We start from the raw sequence: 21,780 nt of genomic DNA on the forward strand, positions 1-21,780 counted from the left end.
ACAAATCACATGACTGGATACAAAAATTGTGAAATAACTCACTCGTGTAGCTAGCTAGCTATCATTGCCATTGACAGTTTATTGGGATACTACAAGTACAAGAGAACAATTTGAGAACAAGCTGCGTGTGAGCTGAACAATGAAACTATTGACAACCATAGCAGTGGTCACTGTGTTAGGTGAGGGCATGCTTCAATCCCCAATTGGTCAATTTTTCCAATGTTGTGGTACTGTAGCTGTACATGTATCTGCTGGCTGGCTGGCTGCATTAATTGTACAATTATGACGACCATGCATGCACGCATGTCCTTTTCGAGGTTCATCCGATGTACTTAGGGGTGCAAGGTTTTGCCATGAAATAATTATTAGTGCATGTTGACATGTCGTTGCATGCTGGTCCTGATATATATGTACATGTATAGAATGAGAGAATTGTGCGTTTTGTCGAGAATATTACAGTTAATAGTGTGGTGGTCTGACCATTTGCGTGTGCAAGGCTACTATTAGTTGTGCGTGGACTAGGGTACTATTATTTTCAGTGGCTCTTTGAGCATTCATGTTGTGCTTCTCTTGAAGTCCTTCAAAACATAACCAATCTAAAATTGTCACGTTGAGTCAACCAAGTTAACGACTAACACTTGCAGGACGGTTAAAAATCAATAGATGTTGCTTCTCAAATTCACCTTTTTTGTACATGCAGTACGCATCAGAAAGATTTCTTTGTTTAAATGCTCAAGTATGTATATAGGCACTAAGGTCATAATTAAGTGTCATGATTAAAACTGTTGTTCTCTCCATGCTCTGTCCCAATGCACTATGTGATTGGTCATGTGATAATGAATGTGTGCAGTGGGGTGATTTGAATGGTCACCTCTCTATAAGAGGCAGCATATGAATACTAGTCACATGACTGTGTTGCAATTTGATTGATATGGTTTTTTTCGTGAATAGTGTGTTGGTTTAAGTGGTTTTTTGGGCTAAGAGTAGATGATATGTTGATAGGTAGGCATTGATAACACTGGCCATGCAGTATTGTCATGGAAACCTGGAAGCAATGCTACATGTGGGTTCCTTCCTGCCCACATAATGTACATGCACTTGTGGCTGCATGTGTACTGTACAACAGTAACTGTGCCCATTCTACTCTTTTGCAAGTAAGAAAACTCAGTCACTATAATTATGTGTAAGAAAACTCAGTCACTATAATTATGTGCATGTGCGATGTATGCATAGAGCATAGAGACTAAAGCTATTTAATGCATCACATGTACAGACAGTGGGGATTATAACATTTTCAAGTGACTTGACAAATGTTAGAGCATACATGTAGCAACACCAAATGTCCAAGCTACAGGCTATAGTAACTTGAGCTAGAGCTATCACTTGGCCACGCCCATCAATAATTCGAGTAACCTCTGCGCTTTCAACCATATGGACACTTATGTGCATGCGCGAGTAGCATTAAATTTTGCCGTGTTGCCATTATGAGAGGCCACACCATCATTACCCAGCTGCTAATTAATAATTATGTACTGGAAGTATAATGTCACAAGCCTTTGATGTCGCTATAAGGAAATATACATAAGTTATTTTCATCGTTTAGTTCCCTCTCAATGTATACTTTCATGATAATGGCATTTCTTACATGTACATGTACATTCATGCGTATACAACACTTTGTTGTACACATTCACCGTGACCATTCAGGCTATTAGTTCGTAATGTTTCATCACCTCCCCAGTGGCTGCATGTGAGGCGGGGTCAAAGTGCGTGTGGGGCCCCTCCTACTGGTGCCAGAGTCCCAGCACTGCTAAAGAATGTGGCCAGGAGACCTACTGTCAACAGGCCGTCTGGATGGCCAAGGTGAGGGTGTTGATGGTGTGCGTGGGTGTGTGGTGTGCTTAAGATACTGTTAGGTTGCAGTTCGATCTCCGTTGAAGGTCAAGCAATGCAGTAACTCTAACGAAATGAAAACTCATATCCCCTGAAGTTATGTTTCCCCAGACAAGTGTATCATTATTATAATGTACATGGTTTATGCATTTTAAAGTAGTGTGTGCAAATAATGTGATGGCCGGGTTACTGAAAGTTTATGATTGATAGTTGCACGTTATCAGCATAAGTGTGATATGTGCGTACGTGACTTAGTTTCATGTAAGATACAGTGTAGTGGCAGATTAACATAATTATATACATGTACATACATGTACTTGTTGTAGCCAACCTCTCTCGCTTGTTTCTATGGTTTTGGGTGATTCTTGGCCACTTCTACACACGTACATTTCAAATATTTGTGTGTTGTTGTCTATAGTCCACACGTCACATGTACATGTAGTATTGCGAAACTGTGCCCAGGGGGGGGGGGGACGAATTACCCCCCCCCCCTCAATGCAGCCCTGATAGTAATAATAAATGCGTATTGCCCCTACAGAAGGAGAAGGTCGGAGGTGCATTGGAGTGTGACATGTGTAAGCTGGTGGTTAACAAGATAGAGGGACTCGTGGAAACCAAGTCCACCGAGGTACTTAGCTAGGTGCTCATAATTTATATTCACTTGATCTGTAGCGTTATTTTGGCATGTAGATTAAATATAAGCGCTAGTGTAGCAAATTCACAGAACTTAAACAGATACAAAGTTGAAAGCTGCATGCATTATATAGTGTATATGGGCAATTGCTTTTTTACATGTGATGACACTCGTTCCCTCCCCCTCCCCCCAGATTGATATAGAGGTGGAGGTCAAGAAACTGTGCCAAGTTGCCGGGCCCTTGAACGCAGCCTGTAGGTCTTTCATTGACCAGTACTTTGACCAGATCTGGAAAATGGTCACCAAAGAATTGGTAAGGATACGTACGCTATTAATACTGTATCGATCTGTATTTAGACAAGGTAGTTCTGACTGCATGTGATCTCAAAAAATTTGCAATATCCTGAATGCTGTAACTTGAGCCATCAATGTGCTACATTATTTTTGTACATGTTACCTACCTGTATGTACATGTATCTGAGAGAAGGTTTTAAGTCCAAAATACCCTCTCATCCCCAAAGCTAAGCCTTAAATAAGAGACTTACAAATTGAGCTACTATTCTTCTGGAATCGGACCCTCTGAGCTCTAAAGTTGCAATGCCAAACAGTTGCCACATTGTATAGCTAGCTATACTGTATACACTGTACACTGTACATGCCCATTGCAAATTAATTCACATTCATTTAAGGGTTTGTGTATTGTCTTCCAGGATGCCAAGACGGTGTGTGACATGATCAAGATGTGTGCTCCCTCCAAGACCGTCCAGCTAGCCGCGGTGAGATACAGTCAGTGTAGTTGTGTAGGGGACAACTGTATGCCACTTCCTTACAGTTGCTATTATACCTAGTGATTGTTTATGGGGTCTACATAAAAAATGTTTATATATATATATAACTAGAATGTTACAGCCCAAACTTTCCAAAGCATGTGTGTTGTGTTAGCAGGCCGCCTCTTTAGTATACAACCACCCAAAGGTAATCCCAATAACAATTCAAATATCTGTGAGTTACAGTTGGTTTCAAACCTGTGTGTTTGCTGTATCTATTTATTGTTGTTACAGGCTAAGCCCGAAAACGTTGGAGATGCATGCTCTCTTTGCAAGACAGTTACTGGCTTCCTCAAGTCGTTTGTGGACAGCAACAGCTCTGAGCCTGAGATCAAGACAGCACTGGAAGACTTCTGTAAACTGTTTCCAACAAACATATCAAAAGAGGTACCGTATAGCGGGTATAGTTCTATGGTATAAACTTTCGCAGAATAGCAGCCTTTTTGCAGCATGCATGCAATATTTAATTCATGTTCCCGGTACATGCTAATCAGCGAAAACCGCAAACATTTATACGTTCGAAATAATTATATCCACTATACGAAGCTTGTGCGTATGACCCAGCCAGTGCTAAGCCTTATAGCTCTACGTACTGACTTGTCCATGTCCAAGCAGTGAGCCTCACCCATCTGTCTTAGTGGTTAGTAAAATTGTAGAGCTCTCCAAAATGTGCATACAGTATATATGCATACTGTTTTTCAAAAAACAGTTATACGTACATGTATGTATGTACAGTATCGGACATTTCTGACTCACTATTGTTTTGATCAAGGATTCATGTACATGATTGTACATGTACGTGTGACAGTCATTTCCAGGCCATGTACATGTATATACCTTATCAGGGTGTCATACAGGGGGGAAAGGGGGAATATCTCCCCCTCTAGCTCCAATCCCCCCCCCCCCCCCCCTCCTAAAATTTGCATTCATATACTAGTTGTATGACTGAGTGTCCATAGCTGGACATTTTACATACTATTAACCCTTTCCCGGCTTTAATTAAAAAAACAAAATACAGAATAAATACACATTTTTCTTTAAAAATACATATCTCATGAACCGTGCATTGTAATCACTTGCAACTATTTCCTACAGGTAGCCCATATCCTGGGGGTACCATGACATCATCATCGTTACCTAGCAACTGACCACCCCCCACTAATTAACGATTTTTTTACACATTTCACAATTATGAACATAAACAATATTGTATGAAGGCATGAAGTAACTAAAGACACTAAACAAGTGTTCTCAATGTTCTCACGGTGACATGGTTCAATCAGAATCAGCAGAAACTTCTCTGCGAGGTTGTATCAGCAGACGCCCTTTTCCCGGGAAATGTTTTCTTCACCTACACAGGTTTACAAGTTCAATGGTGGCTCATGATGTCCACTTGTGTACTAACTAGACTAAGCATACCATACTGAAGCTATCCAGACTACATTATGATACTCCATAGTTACTTACAAGGTCCAGGACTTTAGTTCATGCTCAGGAGCTTCTTCCTCCGGTTCTTCAGGCTCTATATTTATAGCTTGACCTCTGAAAAGTAGTTCCTCTCTTGGTATGATCCCAGTCACTGTCCTCTTACTCAACAAGGCCATAAGCATCGTTATTCTCACTGTCTAGCTGCCCTAGAACCTCGCTGAGGTTGTACTACGAAGATCTTGTAGCCATTATCAAACGGTCACTTTTCTTTCGACAGTACTGCACAAAGTGTACCTCGAGGCAAGATATTAAAGATACCACGTGAAAGAGCAGCCCAATGTGCATGTGCTGGTACCTACAGCGTGCGCATAGCTCCAACACAGCGCCCACAACGATTTTTTGAAAATTATCACTACTGCTGCCGTCATATGACGGCTAAAGCCGGGAAAGGGTTAAACATGGTATTGAAATAACAGTTGACCTGCACAATTTTCTCTTATTTCCCTCTCTACTTCAAAATCCTGTATGACACCCTGGTCATGTGGATGAATACATGTGCAGCGTGATACATAATTATCTTCTCCTCTTTTTAATTTGTTGTGAGTTGTTAACTGTATTGCTCTACCACAGTGCACTGACTTGGTGGACTCAAAGTTTGTTCTGATCTGGGTGCTAGTAAAGGCTGAAGTGGTGAGTATCAGTACTGTTTTCACTTTCTCTTTGCTTCTAATCTTTGTTAAAAAAACAGCGATAATTTAACCTACTAATTGTAATACATTCTCGCTAACTGTACATTTACCTGTATAGTTATTAATAGAGAGTTGCATGCCCTCTTCTCTTTTATACGCCCTTGATAATACCTATCTATACAGGTACTGGTATGGCACACGATCCTTGCCCTAACTAGTACACAAAAATCAAACTTTCTGCTGATTTAGCTCAAGGTTTTTCACCAGCAAAATATCCTAGTAATACGGGTAATTATGTCAGCTTTGTACACGTAGCCATGTATTCCCTTTACATTCACAGGACAGTGGTGATATCTGCTATCAGGTTGACCTGTGCAACAAGACTCTTCTCTCTCTACCACGCAAGGTGCGTTGTGCTGGCCTTCTAGACATACATGTAATTACCTATAACTTTCTTTCCCACCTATACTCGTGCTAATAATTATAGTCTTTACTAAAACTTGTGGGGCTGTACTGCAGTGTGCATGTATATTACTTTCGTGATTTGAGTCTAAAAGTTTTGTGCCTCGAGGTGCTACGTTTATACAGTCATTTTCGTAATTTGAGTCTAAAAGTCTAAAAGTTTTGTGCCTCGAGGTGCTACGTACAGCTCTGTAACATTATACATGCTGTAAGTTGTTAGGTATTTGAATTAGGCCATGCAGCAATTTTGGTACTCATAAATCTCTCCTAACAATTAATTTTCATGTGTGTGTGTGCGTGCGCAGTGCATGTACATGTATGCCCAAACAAATGAATATAATTAATTATGCGTGTGTTTATTAAGCATACTGTACTTCATTGCATATTACATGTACATGTATTATCTACAGACTAGTCCCAAAGGGCTCGGAGATGCCTGCTCAACTTGCACGCTAGTTGTGAACTATATTAAGTCATTTGTGGATGGTAATTACTCTGAGGATGAGGTCAAGACGGCACTGGAGACTCTATGTAAAGTACTACCAGGAAACATCTCAACAGATGTAATGTACTCTGTTATGTATTCAATTATAGCGCCACTTGCCCAATATGAATTGCGTGCTACATGTACATGTATGTATCTTTATCTGTGTTAATATAACTGTATTGCTCTACCACAGTGCACTAACCTGGTGGACTCAAAGTTTGATCTGATCTGGACACTATTGAAGGCTGAAGTGGTGAGTACACCAATGTGTTGTGTATGCAGCTGTTCAGTTGTGCACCATCAATGCACCCAAACACACACACTGTCCAGCATTCCTAGTATAGAATTTGTAGTCCTCTTTGCTTTTAAATTATACCTCACATTCACAGGACAGTGGTGATGTCTGCAAACAGATCGGACTATGCAACACCACTCTCTCTCTACCACACAAGGTAGTGTGCTTGTTGATACCTAGTCAGTGTGTACAGTGTACCTTCTTTCCTGAAAGTTGTGGGACGTACTTTAGAGGATAACTGTTACTTTTGCAATCTGAGTGTACATGTAGCTAGAACTGTTGGGCCCCAGCTTATTAAATACATGTGCACCTCTGTAACGTACGTTATACATGCAGTGTCCGTGCGTACTATTGATTTACAAATGCAGGCCACCAATATTGGTACTCGCACATTAATTTTGTCGAACAGATAATAATAATAATAATAGGTGTGTGTGTGTGCGTGTGCATTGCTACAGTGTAATGCCTAACCAGTGTTACTCCTACATGTAAATATACATGCATGAGTGTGCATAGCATACTGTACTGTACCTCCTTGTGTATTATCTACAGACTAGTCCCAAAGGGCTCGGAGATGCCTGCTCAACTTGCACGCTAGTTGTGAACTTTATTAAGAATTTTGTGGATGGTAATTACTCTGAGGATGAGGTCAAGACGGCACTGGAGAGTCTATGTAAAGTACTACCAGGAAACATCTCAACAGATGTAATGTACTCTGTTATGTATTCAATTATAGCGCCACTTGCCCAATATGAATTGCGTGCTACATGTACATGTATGTATCTTTATCTGTGTTAATATAACTGTATTGCTCTACCACAGTGCACTAACCTGGTGGACTCAAAGTTTGATCTGATCTGGACACTATTGAAGGCTGAAGTGGTGAGTACACCAATGTGTTGTGTGTGCAACTGTTCAGTTGTGCACCCAGACACACACACTGTCCAGCATTCCTAGTATACAATTTGTAGTCCTCTTTGCTTTTAAATTATACCTCACATTCACAGGACAGTGGTGATGTCTGCAAGCAGATTGGACTATGCAACACCACTCTCTCTCTGCCACACAAGGTAGTGTGCTTGTTGATACCTAGTCAGTGTGTACAGTTATCAATACCTTCTTTCCTGAAAGTTGTGGGACGTACTTTAGAGGATAACTGTTACTTTTGCAATCTGAGTGTACATGTAGCTAGAACTGTTGGGCCCCAGCTTATTAAATACATGTGCACCTCTGTAACGTACGTTGTACATGCAGTGTCCGTACGTACTATTGATTTACAAATGCAGGCCACCAATATTGGTACTCGCACATTAATTTTGTCGAACAGATAATAATAATAATAATAATAGGTGTGTGTGTGTGCGTGTGTGTGCATTGCTACAGTGTAATGCCTAACCAGTGTTACTCCTACATGTAAATATACATGCATGAGTGTGCATAGCATACTGTACTGTACCTCCTTGTGTATTATCTACAGACTAGTCCCAAAGGGCTCGGAGATGCCTGCTCAACTTGCACGCTAGTTGTGAACTTTATTAAGAATTTTGTGGATGCCAGTAGCTCTGAGGATGAGGTCAAGACGGCACTGGAGACTCTATGTAAAGTACTACCAGGAAACATCTCAACAGATGTAATGTACTCTGTTATGTATTCAATTATAGCGCCACTTGCCCAATATGAATTGCGTGCTACATGTACATGTATGTATCTTTATCTGTGTTAATATAACTGTATTGCTCTACCACAGTGCACTAACCTGGTGGACTCAAAGTTTGATCTGATCTGGACACTGTTGAAGGCTGAAGTGGTGAGTACACCAATGTGTTGTGTATGCAGCTGTTCAGTTGTGCACCATCAATGCACCCAAACACACACACTGTCCAGCATTCCTAGTATAGAATTTGTAGTCCTCTTTGCTTTTAAATTATACCTCACATTCACAGGACAGTGGTGATGTCTGCAAACAGATCGGACTATGCAACACCACTCTCTCTCTACCACACAAGGTAGTGTGCTTGTTGATACCTAGTCAGTGTGTACAGTTATCACAATACCTTCTTTCCTGAAAGTTGGCGGACGTACGTTAGAGGATAACTGTTACTTTTGCAATCTGAGTGTACATGTAGCTAGAACTGTTGGGCCCCAGCTTATTAGATACATGTGCAAATGAACATGTACACCTCTGTAACGTACGTTATACATGCAGTGTCCGTACGTACTATTGATTTACAAATGTAGGCCACCAATATTGGTACTCGCACATTAATTTCGTCGAATTTTCCTTGTTTCTTTGACTCCTGTCTTAATATAGCAGGTGTAGCAACGATAGTTTTAAGCTACTACGACTCATAGACTAACAGGAGACGTAATACAAGACAGATAAACGCTCAAGAATGCCAAAATAAGATAAAAGTGCTGACTCAGCGGGTTGGGTAGGTTGGGGTTCCTTCAATGGCTTCTGTGCTTTTACTGTAGGAATTGGAGGTTACAAAGAAAATTAGAAGTTTAATTAACAATCGTGACCAACCTCCTCTGGTCGCAACCACATGCTGGTGTGAAATCAAATTTGCAATGAATAACATAGTGATGATTGTGATAATTATCATTGACCTTCATAAATTTGTCATAACTTAGTCATACTTTACTGAAATTCAAAGTTTCATATACCATTAGATTCCTTGTTAAAAAGCGCTTCTATCTATATGCTGTAGAGCTGGTAAGCTCCAACCAGCTAAAAGTTAGCATTTTCCATGTAGAAGTCCCAGGCATACTTGTCCACCACATAAAGAATAAATGAAGCCATAATTGACCACATAACTTCCGGGGTCGAACTCAACGCAAATAGACTTTAGTTGCGGTTACTACAGCCAGTATCTGTGACGTAGGTTTGGAGGAATGCTTTTTGTGTACAGTCTATTGGAGTTGCATACTCTTCCTAATGAACTCTTGTAAAAAAGCTGATATATTATTATACCAGGAGCGCATGAGGAGATGGAGCATATCTTACTACATGTACGCAGATTTTGACATGTCAAATCGCTAGGTATTCACTATTATTAGATCAAACGCGTTATCAGCGGCATATGTACAGAGTACTTAGCGCATTACAAAGCACCTTATATAATTAGTTACTACATGTGGTTTCTATAGTGTTCTATAGAAACGGTCCACAATTTCAAACCAGCATACCAAGTTACATGGAGTTGCCTGTCAATGCACATTGCCAGGAGTACATCGCTAATAGGCACCAACAACAAACAATATAGGGGGTGTGGTGACCGGAAGTGGGTGTGGCCTCCATTCCCCCCCCCCCCCCGCTAGCGCACAGTTCGTTTTCAAACTTCCCCCCCCAAACTTAAAATCTTGGATGACACCCTGACTACCGTAGAAACTGGATTATTAGCGCTTACTCGATTATAAGCGTATCTTTATTTTAAGCGCATGCTCAACTGCAGGCTTTTTATACTCGAATTGAAGCGCTTTTCCAATTATGCGAAGGTTATTAGTGTAATTTTAGAATTAATTTTGTTTATTGAGCTAGTTAGCTTGTACAGTGCAGGATAGCTATATAGCTGGTGACATCCATCTGTAAGTACTCTCTGGGCATGCTGTTACCTTGTCTGATCATGCTGAGAGAATGTGAGACATGGATGAGATCCTTTTATTCCAAGTTCCTGGTCAATCTGAATGTTTTTATAATATGAATTTAAATGATATAAATGAACTGTAAAATGAACTGTAACATAATAGTATGATATAGATCATGTTTGCCATAAATACTGCAATCTGATTGGCTAAAGGAAGTGTTCTATCCAACTTAGAAAATCATGTACTTACTTAGAAAATCATGTACTTCACTTAGAAAATCATGTAGCAAAGATTAGATAAGAACATTCAAATCTGATTGGCTAAATACTCATGGTTGCTATGATCTAAGCTTAGACACTGTTTATAGGAAGTTTCCACATGATTTAGAAGTTCTCAGGGCTAGTAGAACCCTCACTGCGTTCGGGATACTACAACCAGCCCTTTGGGCTTCTAAATCATGTAGAAACTTCCTAAACAGTGTCTAACAGATCCAGTTAGGGTTGCCTGCTTGCCTTGCTTGCTCACTTTCTAGCCAGCTTGCGAGTAAGCCCTCATCACGGAAACATCCGGTTGCTGGGTGGGGCTCAAAATGACTGCATTATAGGCGCATTCTCGAATATAAGCGTATAGAGCTCTGCTATTGACCCTAAAAGCGCATGCGCTAATAATCCAGTTTCTACGGTATGTATAGTAAGACGCTTAATCTCCTCACAGAGGTAATGTATAAATGAAAGCACCGCAGGTGCTGATGCCTCGGTGGAGATGCCAAAGCTACATAACATAAAGCTACATGTACTAAAGTCTATTTGTGTTGAGTTTGACCTTCATAAAGTTGTCATAACTTAGTCATACTTTACTGAAATTCAAAATTTCATATACCATTCGATTCCTTGTTAAAAAGCGCTTCTATCTATATGCTATAGAGCTGGTAAACTCCAACCAGCTAAAAGTTAGCATTTTCCATGTAGAAGTCCCAGGCATACTTGTCCACCACATAAAGTGTAAATGAAGCCATAAATTGACCACATAACTTCCGGGGTCGAACTCAACGCAAATAGACTTTAATAGCTTTTATGCACATGATAAACAATTTAATTTTGCTGCATGCAAAAACTCGAAGAGTGGGTAATGATCGACCATGATTGTTGTTAAAAACGATCGATGCCAAAGATTCAAGTCTAAAATTAATGGCTGCCATCAGCAGAGCCTTGCAGCTCTCTTCCTCACTCTTGCAGCTACCAATAGCTAGCGTTCTAGTGCAGAGCTAACTACTAAGTAAAGTAGTAACACTCGGTAAACAAGTTTGGCTTCTGAAATGGCTGCAATGGCATTCCGAGTAAGCAAAACTAGGCATAACTCGAGAACAAAGCATTATTTTGCAAATCCACGAATTAAAATCCAAGTAAACATGACTAGAAGCCTATAGAAACTCTTACTTGCACTTGATTCATCCTTGAGCAGCTGTAGCAGTCTACACACACAGACAAACGAACACACTACCGTATACCTCGCTTGCGCATGCGCACCGAGGCATAATAATCACCCCCATACAGACCAAAGGTAGCTGTATTAATAAGAATGTGGCCTACTAGCACAGGTTTCACGTGTACATAATTATATCACATGCTGTACACAAACTTACACTGTACAGCTGTATATAAGGGCCTATTACTATTACTATTGCACCAACAACATTTACACGGTGACACGTACTGTACGATGATAGTGCACGTCACATATATACATGTAGTATGATAATATGGTGTTATTTACTGAGTCTGGTCCTTGAGATGTATGTGTATCTGTCATGTGACACAGGTGCCCAAGGGTGGTGAGGAGTGTGAGCTGTGTAAGGTGATTGTCAGCTACCTAGACCTGGCCGTCAACAAGAACTCGACAGAAAAGGAGATTGAGACTGCTGTGGAGGATTTCTGTCGACTCATCAAGTCCACAAAGGTACGTATGGAGCATTTCATACGTAACACTGCATGTATACATGTCTAGGATACTTTGGGGAACATATACATTGTAGAGTTTATTAAAACACTAAGGGTATATAAAGATACCATAAGGAATGTCTTTTATAGCTCTATAGCGGCTTTCTTTCGGTTCTACAACTGGTTTCTTTGTAGAGAGGTTGTCTTTTCGGGGACGGTCCTTCATACATGAATATGTACATTGTATATATGTACATGTATGTAGGAGGCTCCGATATCGTATTACTAGGAATTGTGCTGCTTATATAGTACAAACACACAGTACATGATTATATACTATACGTACATGTACCGTATTACAGGAACATTTGGCGAGTGTCATATTTGGTGAATGACCAAAATTGTAATTTAGCGTCTCAGCTAGGCATGGCTGCTATGGCAATGATGTTGCGTCCACCGGTAAATTTTAAGTTGACGATCTTTGGTAAAACTCGCCAAATCTTCCTGTTATATACATGTGTACATGTACGTGCGGTGTATTGAATTGTATTTATACATAATTTTATATACATGTACATGTACTGTACCTGCAGTGCACTTCCCTCATCACTGAGTACTTTGGAGTAGTCTGGCAGTTGGTCAAGGGAGAATTGGTGAGTGCATGAGGGTGCAACACATGTGTGTACATGACCAACACGTGTGTGTACATGAGGGTGCAGCACGTGTGAGTGCATGAGGGTGCAACACGTGTGTGTACATGACCAACACGTGTGAGTGCATGAGGGTGCAACACGTGTGTGTACATGACCAACATGTGTGAGTGCATGAGGGTGCAACACGTGTGTGTACATGACCAACACGTGTGTGTACATGACCAACACGTGTGTGTACATGACCAACACGTGTGTGTACTGGTGGATCATGTGCTTATCATGTACGACTGCATTTGGTCTCGATGTACTTGCTAACTGAATATTATTCTCTTTATAATTATGTAAAATATCTAATGCTTAGTACATGTAATTCTCAAATACACATGGCACGTACAGTATACATGTATAAAATTATGTAATGTGCTTAATGTATGTAGCCACAAAGTCTTTTAGCATCGATCATTTTACTCTCCCTCTCAGAACAACGATGAGTTCTGTAAGCAGACCAACATGTGTCCCTCGCTCAGTCGAGTTGCCATCTCCGTGCCAACGGTCTCTGTGGTGTGCGATGTCTGTAAACTCGTGGTTCCTTTCTTAAGAAATTTTATTGACAATAACAAAACTGAGGTGAGACTCATAGCTTCGTTCATCTGCCCATGTGCATGCCATCTATTAGACTACATGTAAGTATTAAACTACAGATATCGTATTACTAGAATATTACTGTAGATCGAGCGCCACAGAATTAAGTTGTTTAATGTTAAATTTAACTTCACCTTTAGACCGAGGCCAAGGCTGCAGTGGAAGGACTCTGTAGCAAACTACCAAACTCTTATGAAGACGAGTGTACTTCACTCGTAGATAACTACTTTGGCTTGATCTGGAAATACCTGGAGTCTTACACTGTGAGTGATAACTGATCGTGTTACGTACATGTACAGTGCATGTACGTACATGTACATGTAAGAGGGAGTCTGTCTGATGACATGTATGTATCTACACTGCACGTGCATGTTGGCAACGTTGGCTTTTAGTTGCGATACAGTTATTTTACTGGCGGTTTCAATGTGCCTGCTAAAATGCTCCGTACGAGTTATTCATATGGAGTTTGCAATATGGCTACATGTACATGTATATCCCAATCAAACTTTTAATTGGCCATGAAAACATCATTTAATGTCCGCTTGTACTGTGTTGCAGGATGATGAACAAATCTGTTCAGATCTTGAGTTGTGCTCCAAGTCTAAAGTCACTGTGTCTCTCCAGAGGAAGCTCCCTCAGGTAATGTAATGTACCATGCTTTATATAGAAGAAGCTCCCTCAGGTAATGTAGGGTACATGTACCATGCTCTAGCGATGGTTTTGTCATTGAGTGCGCAGTACATGTACGTGTGTATTTTACGTACAAGTAGTTCTTTGATGGATTTTACTTATTATTGTAAAATAAGTATGACATGCACTCCATTTTTATGTTGATATATGATTTTCGTCCAGGCTGGTGTGGGGTGTGTTCTGTGCGAGTTTGTGCTCAAAGAAGTTTACGATGTTCTGGACGGCAACACGACTGAGGTAGGTACAGTTGTGTAGCATACAATGTACCGTATTGCGGGTATGTATTTTCGATGATGGCGTAAAATATAGAGTGTCATAATTATTATACAGTAGATATCTAGCACTCAGCAGCATCCATTTCACAGCTTACATGTATATACAGGTATGTGTACTTCCCTATACAGGCTGCCATTAAGAATGCTCTGGACCAAGTGTGTGATATTCTACCATCATCCCTCAAGTCAGAGGTGAGCTGGTGAACTCTAAATGAGATACGAGTATGTGGTGGTGTAGACACCCTCGAGCCCTCTGCCAGTACTCGTGTGCGCTTCACTGACCACTATAGCGTGTGCGGCAGTGAGTACTTGCATGTGCACCTACATGTACATGTATGCTCGCGAGTGACTCGTTACTCGTATTTAACTTTGTCTGATCTCTGCTAGTCTATTACAGTGTACATGTATATGCTGCTTCTTTAAACATGCGTTAATATTCATGCCAGGGCAAATATATACATGTATCTCCCCTCACACTCTCTCTTCCCACTTCTGCAGTGTCAGGAGTTGGTTGATACCTACACACCTCAGATCATCAATTTTATTGAGCAAGAACTTACCCCCGAGGAAATCTGCACCAAACTCACTCTGTGTACGTCCACCATCAAAGTCTTTTCTCCCAAAGTTTCTTCTCCCAAGGTGATGCACTTTCTTTGAATGTATGGGTCGATAAGTTTTAGAACATCCAGCCACTGTACATGTACAGTAGATGCATGTACACGTGTAGTACATGCAATTGGCTGGCTGCTACTGACACGTATTTAATTACAAAGTATGAAGTCGGTACGCTATATACGCTACTAATATACAGCTGTACTGTATCACTGTGCGTACGCTGTATGTCATTGGGTATACACTACTGGTAGCTGTACTCGTTTATTATGACTCACTCATGCAGGCTGGTGTGGAGTGCATTATGTGCGACTTTGTGATGAAAGAACTGGAGAAACTTCTTGGAGAAAACTCTACAGAGGTAGATATTGTTCAATAGATATTATAGTGCTCGTCATGTTCAAGTGTGATGTGTATCGATCCACCTGCCCAGGCTGAAATCAAGGCTGCTCTGGATAAAGTGTGCAGTTATCTACCAAAAACCGTTAACAGCACGGTCAGTTACAATTATGTGTACATTTACAAGTATTTTTCCGATTGTGCTGCTAACATACATGTACAATGTTGCTCTCGTGTACTTCATCTCAATTCTGTGTTCAGTGCGTATCCCTTGTGGACAATTATCTTGATGATATTGTTAAAGCAATCGTCAATGGTGCTACTCCCGACGAAGTCTGTACAGTTATTAAACTGTGCACAACCTCCGCCAAATTCTCGTCTCTCAAAGTCTCATCTCCCAAGGTTTGTTAGTGTGGTGTGTCATTTATGGTTGTGCATAGTGTACTCCTATAATTATATGCTTTCTAGTACAGCATTTTGATATAATATGCATTATACCTGTATACTGTGAGTATACTATAATTATGTCATTGGGTATACGCTACTGGCAGATGCACTCAGGTCATTTGTTACTCACTCTGCAGGCCAGTGTGGAGTGCGTTCTGTGTGAGTTTGTGATAAAAGAAGTGGACAGTCTTATCGGAAACAACAACACTGAGGTATACATGTAGATACAATAATGAGCGAAGGGGAAACACTAATCCCCCCACTACCTCCCCTGCAGGCTGCCATCACTTCTGCTCTGGAGAAAGTGTGCAGTATTCTACCAAAAACAATCCAGACTGAGGTAAGATATGCATGCGTATACTGCCGGTCTGGTGATAAAACTTCTTGTTTTACAAAGTTTATAATAGATAGAATATGTTCTTCAACCCGTTCCGTGTTTAGGCAATGCACCTGGTCTCATAATTTATTGTAGGTGATTTTCGTATGGTGAAAATTAAAGTTTGTACTTAGAGCATTCATACAAGAATTTAAATTTTCACAATTTAAATGCGCATGAATGTTGTACATGTACATCAGTTTTGAGCTGTACAAAATTGAGTGGTTTACATGTACATGTATATAAAAAGTTGCACCAATTGAAAGCACTCTGTGATATATCATGCCCATGAGTGCACATACGCACACCGAGGCATAATTACTCACTATACAGAATAATGTACCTAATACTTGCCTGTAGTGTGTGTACGTGTACATATTGCAAGCCTTTCATGTGGCTTAATTTGAAATTCGAAGAATATGTCAAATTCTTCAATACAATAGTAATTAACGTCGTGTCGTGTATGTATTCTATTTCCCAGTGTGTCTCCCTTGTGGACCAGTATGCTGATGAGATCATTCAAGCACTCGTTAGTGGACTCTCACCTGACCAAGTGTGTACTACTATTAAGCTGTGCACATCAGTCAGCAAAGTATCGTCTCCCAAGGTTGGTTAGTGTGATTTCTCTATTATGGTTACTGTGAATGAGAGATTATCGCATCAACATTTTTGGCATTTAAATTAAAAGCATTTCGTTAGCGTTATTTGGTCAAATGACGTTGTGTCTTCTGTTAGCTACTTAAGCATTTTGTAGACCCTAATTTTTGTGGAGGATTGCTAACCCAGCGAAAATTTCACGCTATACGGTACATACATGACTGTAGTACATGTACGTGTTTGCATGTGTACACATGTTCTAGCCTAGCAACGTAATGTAGAAGCTAGTACATGTATCTTCAGTAGCCAGAGAAGGTATAGAACACGCATCACGTGCACTGCAGTAATTCACATTAACCACTCAGATTTAGACAAGGATTAGTGCATGAAAAGTGTAGATTTTCAATTCACTGTACATAGGCCAGTGCAGTCAGGTTAGTTGCAGTCTTCTATAATAACAGTTTACAATATTGGACGTGAGCTTGCTAGATAGCGCAACAGTAGATCTACCACAAGCACCAATAACTACTCTGAAATCTAAAGATCAAGGCATCAGAGTAAACATTGTATTAATTCTATTGCCATGTGACTGATGACCCAATACAGTGGGTACGGCACGCTATATACAGATGCACTCAGATCATTTGTTACTCACTCTGCAGGCTGGTGTGGGGTGCATTCTGTGTGAGTTTGTGATAAAAGAAGTGGACAGTCTTATCGGAAACAACAACACTGAGGTATACATGTAGATGCAATAATGAGGGAAGGGGAAACACTAATCCCCCCCACTACCTCCCCTGCAGGCTGCCATCACTTCTGCTCTGGAGAAAGTGTGCAGTATTCTACCAAAAACAATCCAGACTGAGGTAAAGATGCATGCGTATACTGCCGGTCTGGTGATAAAACTTCTTGTTTTACAAAGTTTATAATAGATAGAATATGTTCTTCAACCCGTTCCGTGTTTAGGCAATGCACCTGGTCTCATAATTTATTGTAGGTGATTTTTGTATGGTGAAAATTAAAGTTCGTACTTAGAGCATTCATACAAGAATTTAAATTTCACAATTTAAATGCGCATGAATGTTGTACATGTACATCAGTTTTGAGCTGTACAAAATTGAGTGGTTTACATGTACATGTATATAAAAAGTTGCACCAATTGAAAGCACTCTGTGATATATCATGCCCATGAGTGCACATATGCACACCGAGGCATAATTACTCACTATACAGAATAATGTACCTAATACTTGCCTGTAGTGTGTGTACGTGTACATAATGCAAACCTTTCATGTGGCTTAATTTAAAATTCGAAGAATATTCAAATTCTTCAATTGATACATTGTACAATAGTACTTAACTTCGTGTTGTGTATGTATTCTATTTCCCAGTGTGTCTCCCTTGTGGATCAGTATGCTGATGAGATTATTCAAGCACTCGTTAATGGACTCTCACCTGACCAAGTGTGTACTACTATTAAGCTGTGCACATCAGTCAGCAAAGTATCGTCTCCCAAGGTTGGTTAGTGTGATTTCTCTATTATGGTTACTGTGAATGAGAGATTATCGCATCAATATTTTTGGCATTTAAATTAAAAGCATTTCGTTAGCGTTATTTGGTCAAATGACGTTGTGTCTTCTGTTAGCTACTTAAGCATTTTGTAGACCTAATTTTTGTGGAGGATTGCTAACCCAGCGAAAATTTCACGCTATACGGTACATACATGACTGTAGTACATGTACGTGTTTGCATGTGTACACATGTTCTAGCCTAGCAACGTGATGTAGAAGCTAGTACATGTATCTTCAGTAGCCAGAGAAGGTATAGAACACGCATCACGTGCACTGCAGTAATTCACATTAACCACACAGATTTAGACAAGGATTAGTGCATGAAAAGTGTAGATTTTCAATTCACTGTACATAGGCCAGTGCAGTCAGGTTAGTTGCAGTCTTCTATAATAATAGTTTACAATATTGGATGTGAGCTTGCTAGATAGCGCAACAGTAGATCTACCACAAGCACCAATAACTACTCTGAAATCTAAAGATCAAGGCATCAGAGTAAACATTGTATTAATTCTATTGCCATGTGACTGATGACCCAATACAGTGGGTACGGCACGCTATATACAGATGCACTCAGATCATTTGTTACTCACTCTGCAGGCTGGTGTGGGGTGCATTCTGTGTGAGTTTGTGATAAAAGAAGTGGACAGTCTTATCGGAAACAACAACACTGAGGTATACATGTAGATGCAATAATGAGGGAAGGGGAAACACTATATTCCCCCCACCACCTCCCCTGCAGGCTGCCATCACTTCTGCTCTGGAGAAAGTGTGCAGTATTCTACCAAAAACAATCCAGACTGAGGTAAGATATGCATGCGTATACTGCCGGTCAGGTGATAAAACTTCTTGTTTTACAAAGTTTATAATAGATAGAATATGTTCTTCAACCCGTTCCGTGTTTAGGCAATGCACCTGGTCTCATAATTTATTGTAGGTGATTTTCGTATGGTGAAAATTAAAGTTCGTACTTAGAGCATTCATACAAGAATTTAAATTTTCACAATTTAAATGCGCATGAATGTTGTACATGTACATCAGTTTTGAGCTTTACAAAATTGAGTGGTTTACATGTACATGTATATAAAAAGTTGCACCAATTGAAAGCACTCTGTGATATATCATGCCCATGAGTGCACATATGCACACCGAGGCATAATTACTCACTATACAGAATAATGTACCTAATACTTGCCTGTAGTGTGTGTACGTGTACATAATGCAAACCTTTCATGTGGCTTAATTTAAAATTCGAAGAATACTTCAAATTCTTCAATTGATACATTGTACAATAGTACTTAACTTCGTGTTGTGTATGTATTCTATTTCCCAGTGTGTCTCCCTTGTGGATCAGTATGCTGATGAGATTATTCAAGCACTCGTTAATGGACTCTCACCTGACCAAGTGTGTACTACTATTAAGCTGTGCACATCAGTCAGCAAAGTATCGTCTCCCAAGGTTGGTTAGTGTGATTTCTCTATTATGGTTACTGTGAATGAGAGATTACCGCATCAATATTTTTGGCATTTAAATTAAAAGCATTTCGTTAGCGTTATTTGGTCAAATGACGTTGTGTCTTCTGTTAGCTACTTAAGCATTTTGTAGACCTAATTTTTGTGGAGGATTGCTAACCCAGCGAAAATTTCACGCTATACGGTACATACATGACTGTAGTACATGTACGTGTTTGCATGTGTACACATGTTCTAGCCTAGCAACGTGATGTAGAAGCTAGTACATGTATCTTCAGTAGCCAGAGAAGGTATAGAACACGCATCACGTGCACTGCAGTAATCCACATTAACCACACAGATTTAGACAAGGATTAGTGCATGAAAAGTGTAGATTTTCAATTCACTGTACATAGGCCAGTGCAGTCAGGTTAGTTGCAGTCTTCTATAACAGTTTACAATATTGGATGTGAGCTTGCTAGATAGCGCAACAGTAGATCTACCACAAGCACCAATAACTACTCTGAAATTTAAAGGTCAAGGCATCAGAGTAAACATTGTATTAATTCTATTGCCATGTGACTGATGACCCAATACAGTGGGTACGGCACGCTATATACAGATGCACTCAGATCATTTGTTACTCACTCTGCAGGCTGGTGTGGGGTGCATTCTGTGTGAGTTTGTGATAAAAGAAGTGGACAGTCTTATCGGAAACAACAACACTGAGGTATACATATAGATACAATAATGAGGGAAGGGGAAACACTAATCCCCCCCCCCACTACCTCCCCTGTAGGCTGCCATCACTTCTGCTCTGGAGAAAGTGTGCAGTATTCTACCCAAAACAATCCAGACTGAGGTAAGATGGTGCATGTGTGAACTACGTACATGGTGTTACCTATAATTATTATAATTATACATGACTGTAGTCTCTGCACAAATAAACTTACATGTACCTTTTGACCAGTTAGGTGGCAAACTGCCTGTCTTATTAGGTACACGTTTTTCAACCGACTTCATGCTTAGACACTTGGTTTTGTACCATATACATGTATAGTGGATAATTTTCTTATTTAAACCATTCACTCGCCACTCGCCTTGTAAAGTTCAAATGCGTACACAGGTTACATGTACATCACCATTATTTTTTGAGCCGCACAAATTTGTCTCAAGTACAAAATTTACGTGTACATGTACAGGTATGTATTTGAAAATGTATGCCAAATACGGAAGTCTAGTATCAATTCCAGACAATAGTAATTAACGTCGTGTCGTGTATGTATTCTATTTCCCAGTGTGTCTCCCTTGTGGACCAGTATGCTGATGAGATCATTCAAGCACTCGTTGATGGACTCTCACCTGACCAAGTGTGTACTACTATTAAGCTGTGCACATCAGTCAGCAAAGTATCGTCTCCCAAGGTACATGTACATGTAATACTGCAATACTTCAAGCGTCACTATCCTGACCTGTACGAATATTTGATACGAAAATTTGCACCAACGAAAATTATACCCTGTATAAGATTAGACATGGAGGTGCTTAGAGAAAGTCAAACTGCTATAATTATTATTATACATGTATGTAACGAACGGTGAACCTGGGTTTATGAATGTACATGTTTTACTGAAGTGTTGTTGGTGATCCCTGATTGTAGGCTAGTGCCACGTGTGTGTTATGTGAGTTTGCTATGAAAGAACTGGACAGTCTTCTTGAGAAAAACTCTACCGAGGTACACCTTTAGTTTCAGTATGGTGCATATGACTTCTCACTCACTTGTAAATGACATCTTTTTCTTCAGACTGAAATTGAGCAGGCTCTTGAAAAAGTGTGCAGTATTCTACCAGCCACCATACAGTCTGAGGTACGTACACTGTACATGTATT

At 40.1% G+C, this 21,780-nt stretch overlaps 1 protein-coding gene across 4 annotated transcripts in view; it reads left to right on the forward strand.

Moving 5' to 3' along the window:
* LOC135335773 (uncharacterized) overlaps positions 1-21,780 on the forward strand; it is a 26,788-nt gene continuing 5,008 nt past the window's right edge. The window contains exons 1-42 of one of the 4 annotated variants that reach the window (XM_064531323.1): positions 2-179; positions 1,742-1,863; positions 2,432-2,521; positions 2,721-2,840; positions 3,238-3,303; positions 3,589-3,741; positions 5,413-5,472; positions 5,812-5,877; positions 6,344-6,496; positions 6,614-6,673; positions 6,810-6,872; positions 7,268-7,420; positions 7,538-7,597; positions 7,723-7,785; positions 8,193-8,345; positions 8,463-8,522; positions 8,659-8,721; positions 12,122-12,259; positions 12,834-12,893; positions 13,374-13,520; positions 13,676-13,798; positions 14,094-14,174; positions 14,388-14,462; positions 14,630-14,692; positions 14,999-15,139; positions 15,399-15,473; positions 15,546-15,608; positions 15,713-15,853; positions 16,036-16,110; positions 16,176-16,238; positions 16,756-16,881; positions 17,534-17,608; positions 17,675-17,737; positions 18,263-18,388; positions 19,040-19,114; positions 19,182-19,244; positions 19,773-19,898; positions 20,547-20,621; positions 20,691-20,753; positions 21,190-21,315; positions 21,552-21,626; positions 21,696-21,758. In XM_064531323.1, coding sequence (XP_064387393.1) covers positions 140-179; positions 1,742-1,863; positions 2,432-2,521; positions 2,721-2,840; positions 3,238-3,303; positions 3,589-3,741; positions 5,413-5,472; positions 5,812-5,877; positions 6,344-6,496; positions 6,614-6,673; positions 6,810-6,872; positions 7,268-7,420; positions 7,538-7,597; positions 7,723-7,785; positions 8,193-8,345; positions 8,463-8,522; positions 8,659-8,721; positions 12,122-12,259; positions 12,834-12,893; positions 13,374-13,520; positions 13,676-13,798; positions 14,094-14,174; positions 14,388-14,462; positions 14,630-14,692; positions 14,999-15,139; positions 15,399-15,473; positions 15,546-15,608; positions 15,713-15,853; positions 16,036-16,110; positions 16,176-16,238; positions 16,756-16,881; positions 17,534-17,608; positions 17,675-17,737; positions 18,263-18,388; positions 19,040-19,114; positions 19,182-19,244; positions 19,773-19,898; positions 20,547-20,621; positions 20,691-20,753; positions 21,190-21,315; positions 21,552-21,626; positions 21,696-21,758 — 3,846 coding nt within the window. In that variant the 5' untranslated portion in view covers positions 2-139. Of the gene's footprint in view, positions 180-1,741; positions 1,864-2,431; positions 2,522-2,720; positions 2,841-3,237; positions 3,304-3,588; positions 3,742-5,412; positions 5,473-5,811; positions 5,878-6,343; positions 6,497-6,613; positions 6,674-6,809; positions 6,873-7,267; positions 7,421-7,537; positions 7,598-7,722; positions 7,786-8,192; positions 8,346-8,462; positions 8,523-8,658; positions 8,722-12,121; positions 12,260-12,833; positions 12,894-13,373; positions 13,521-13,675; positions 13,799-14,093; positions 14,175-14,387; positions 14,463-14,629; positions 14,693-14,998; positions 15,140-15,398; positions 15,474-15,545; positions 15,609-15,712; positions 15,854-16,035; positions 16,111-16,175; positions 16,239-16,755; positions 16,882-17,533; positions 17,609-17,674; positions 17,738-18,262; positions 18,389-19,039; positions 19,115-19,181; positions 19,245-19,772; positions 19,899-20,546; positions 20,622-20,690; positions 20,754-21,189; positions 21,316-21,551; positions 21,627-21,695; positions 21,759-21,780 lie in introns of all 4 variants that reach the window. The other 3 variants (XM_064531324.1, XM_064531325.1, XM_064531326.1) reach the window with 3 other exon arrangements.

This window comes from Halichondria panicea, chromosome 5 (assembly GCF_963675165.1).
Source record: "Halichondria panicea chromosome 5, odHalPani1.1, whole genome shotgun sequence".
Classification (NCBI taxonomy): domain Eukaryota; kingdom Metazoa; phylum Porifera; class Demospongiae; order Suberitida; family Halichondriidae; genus Halichondria; species Halichondria panicea.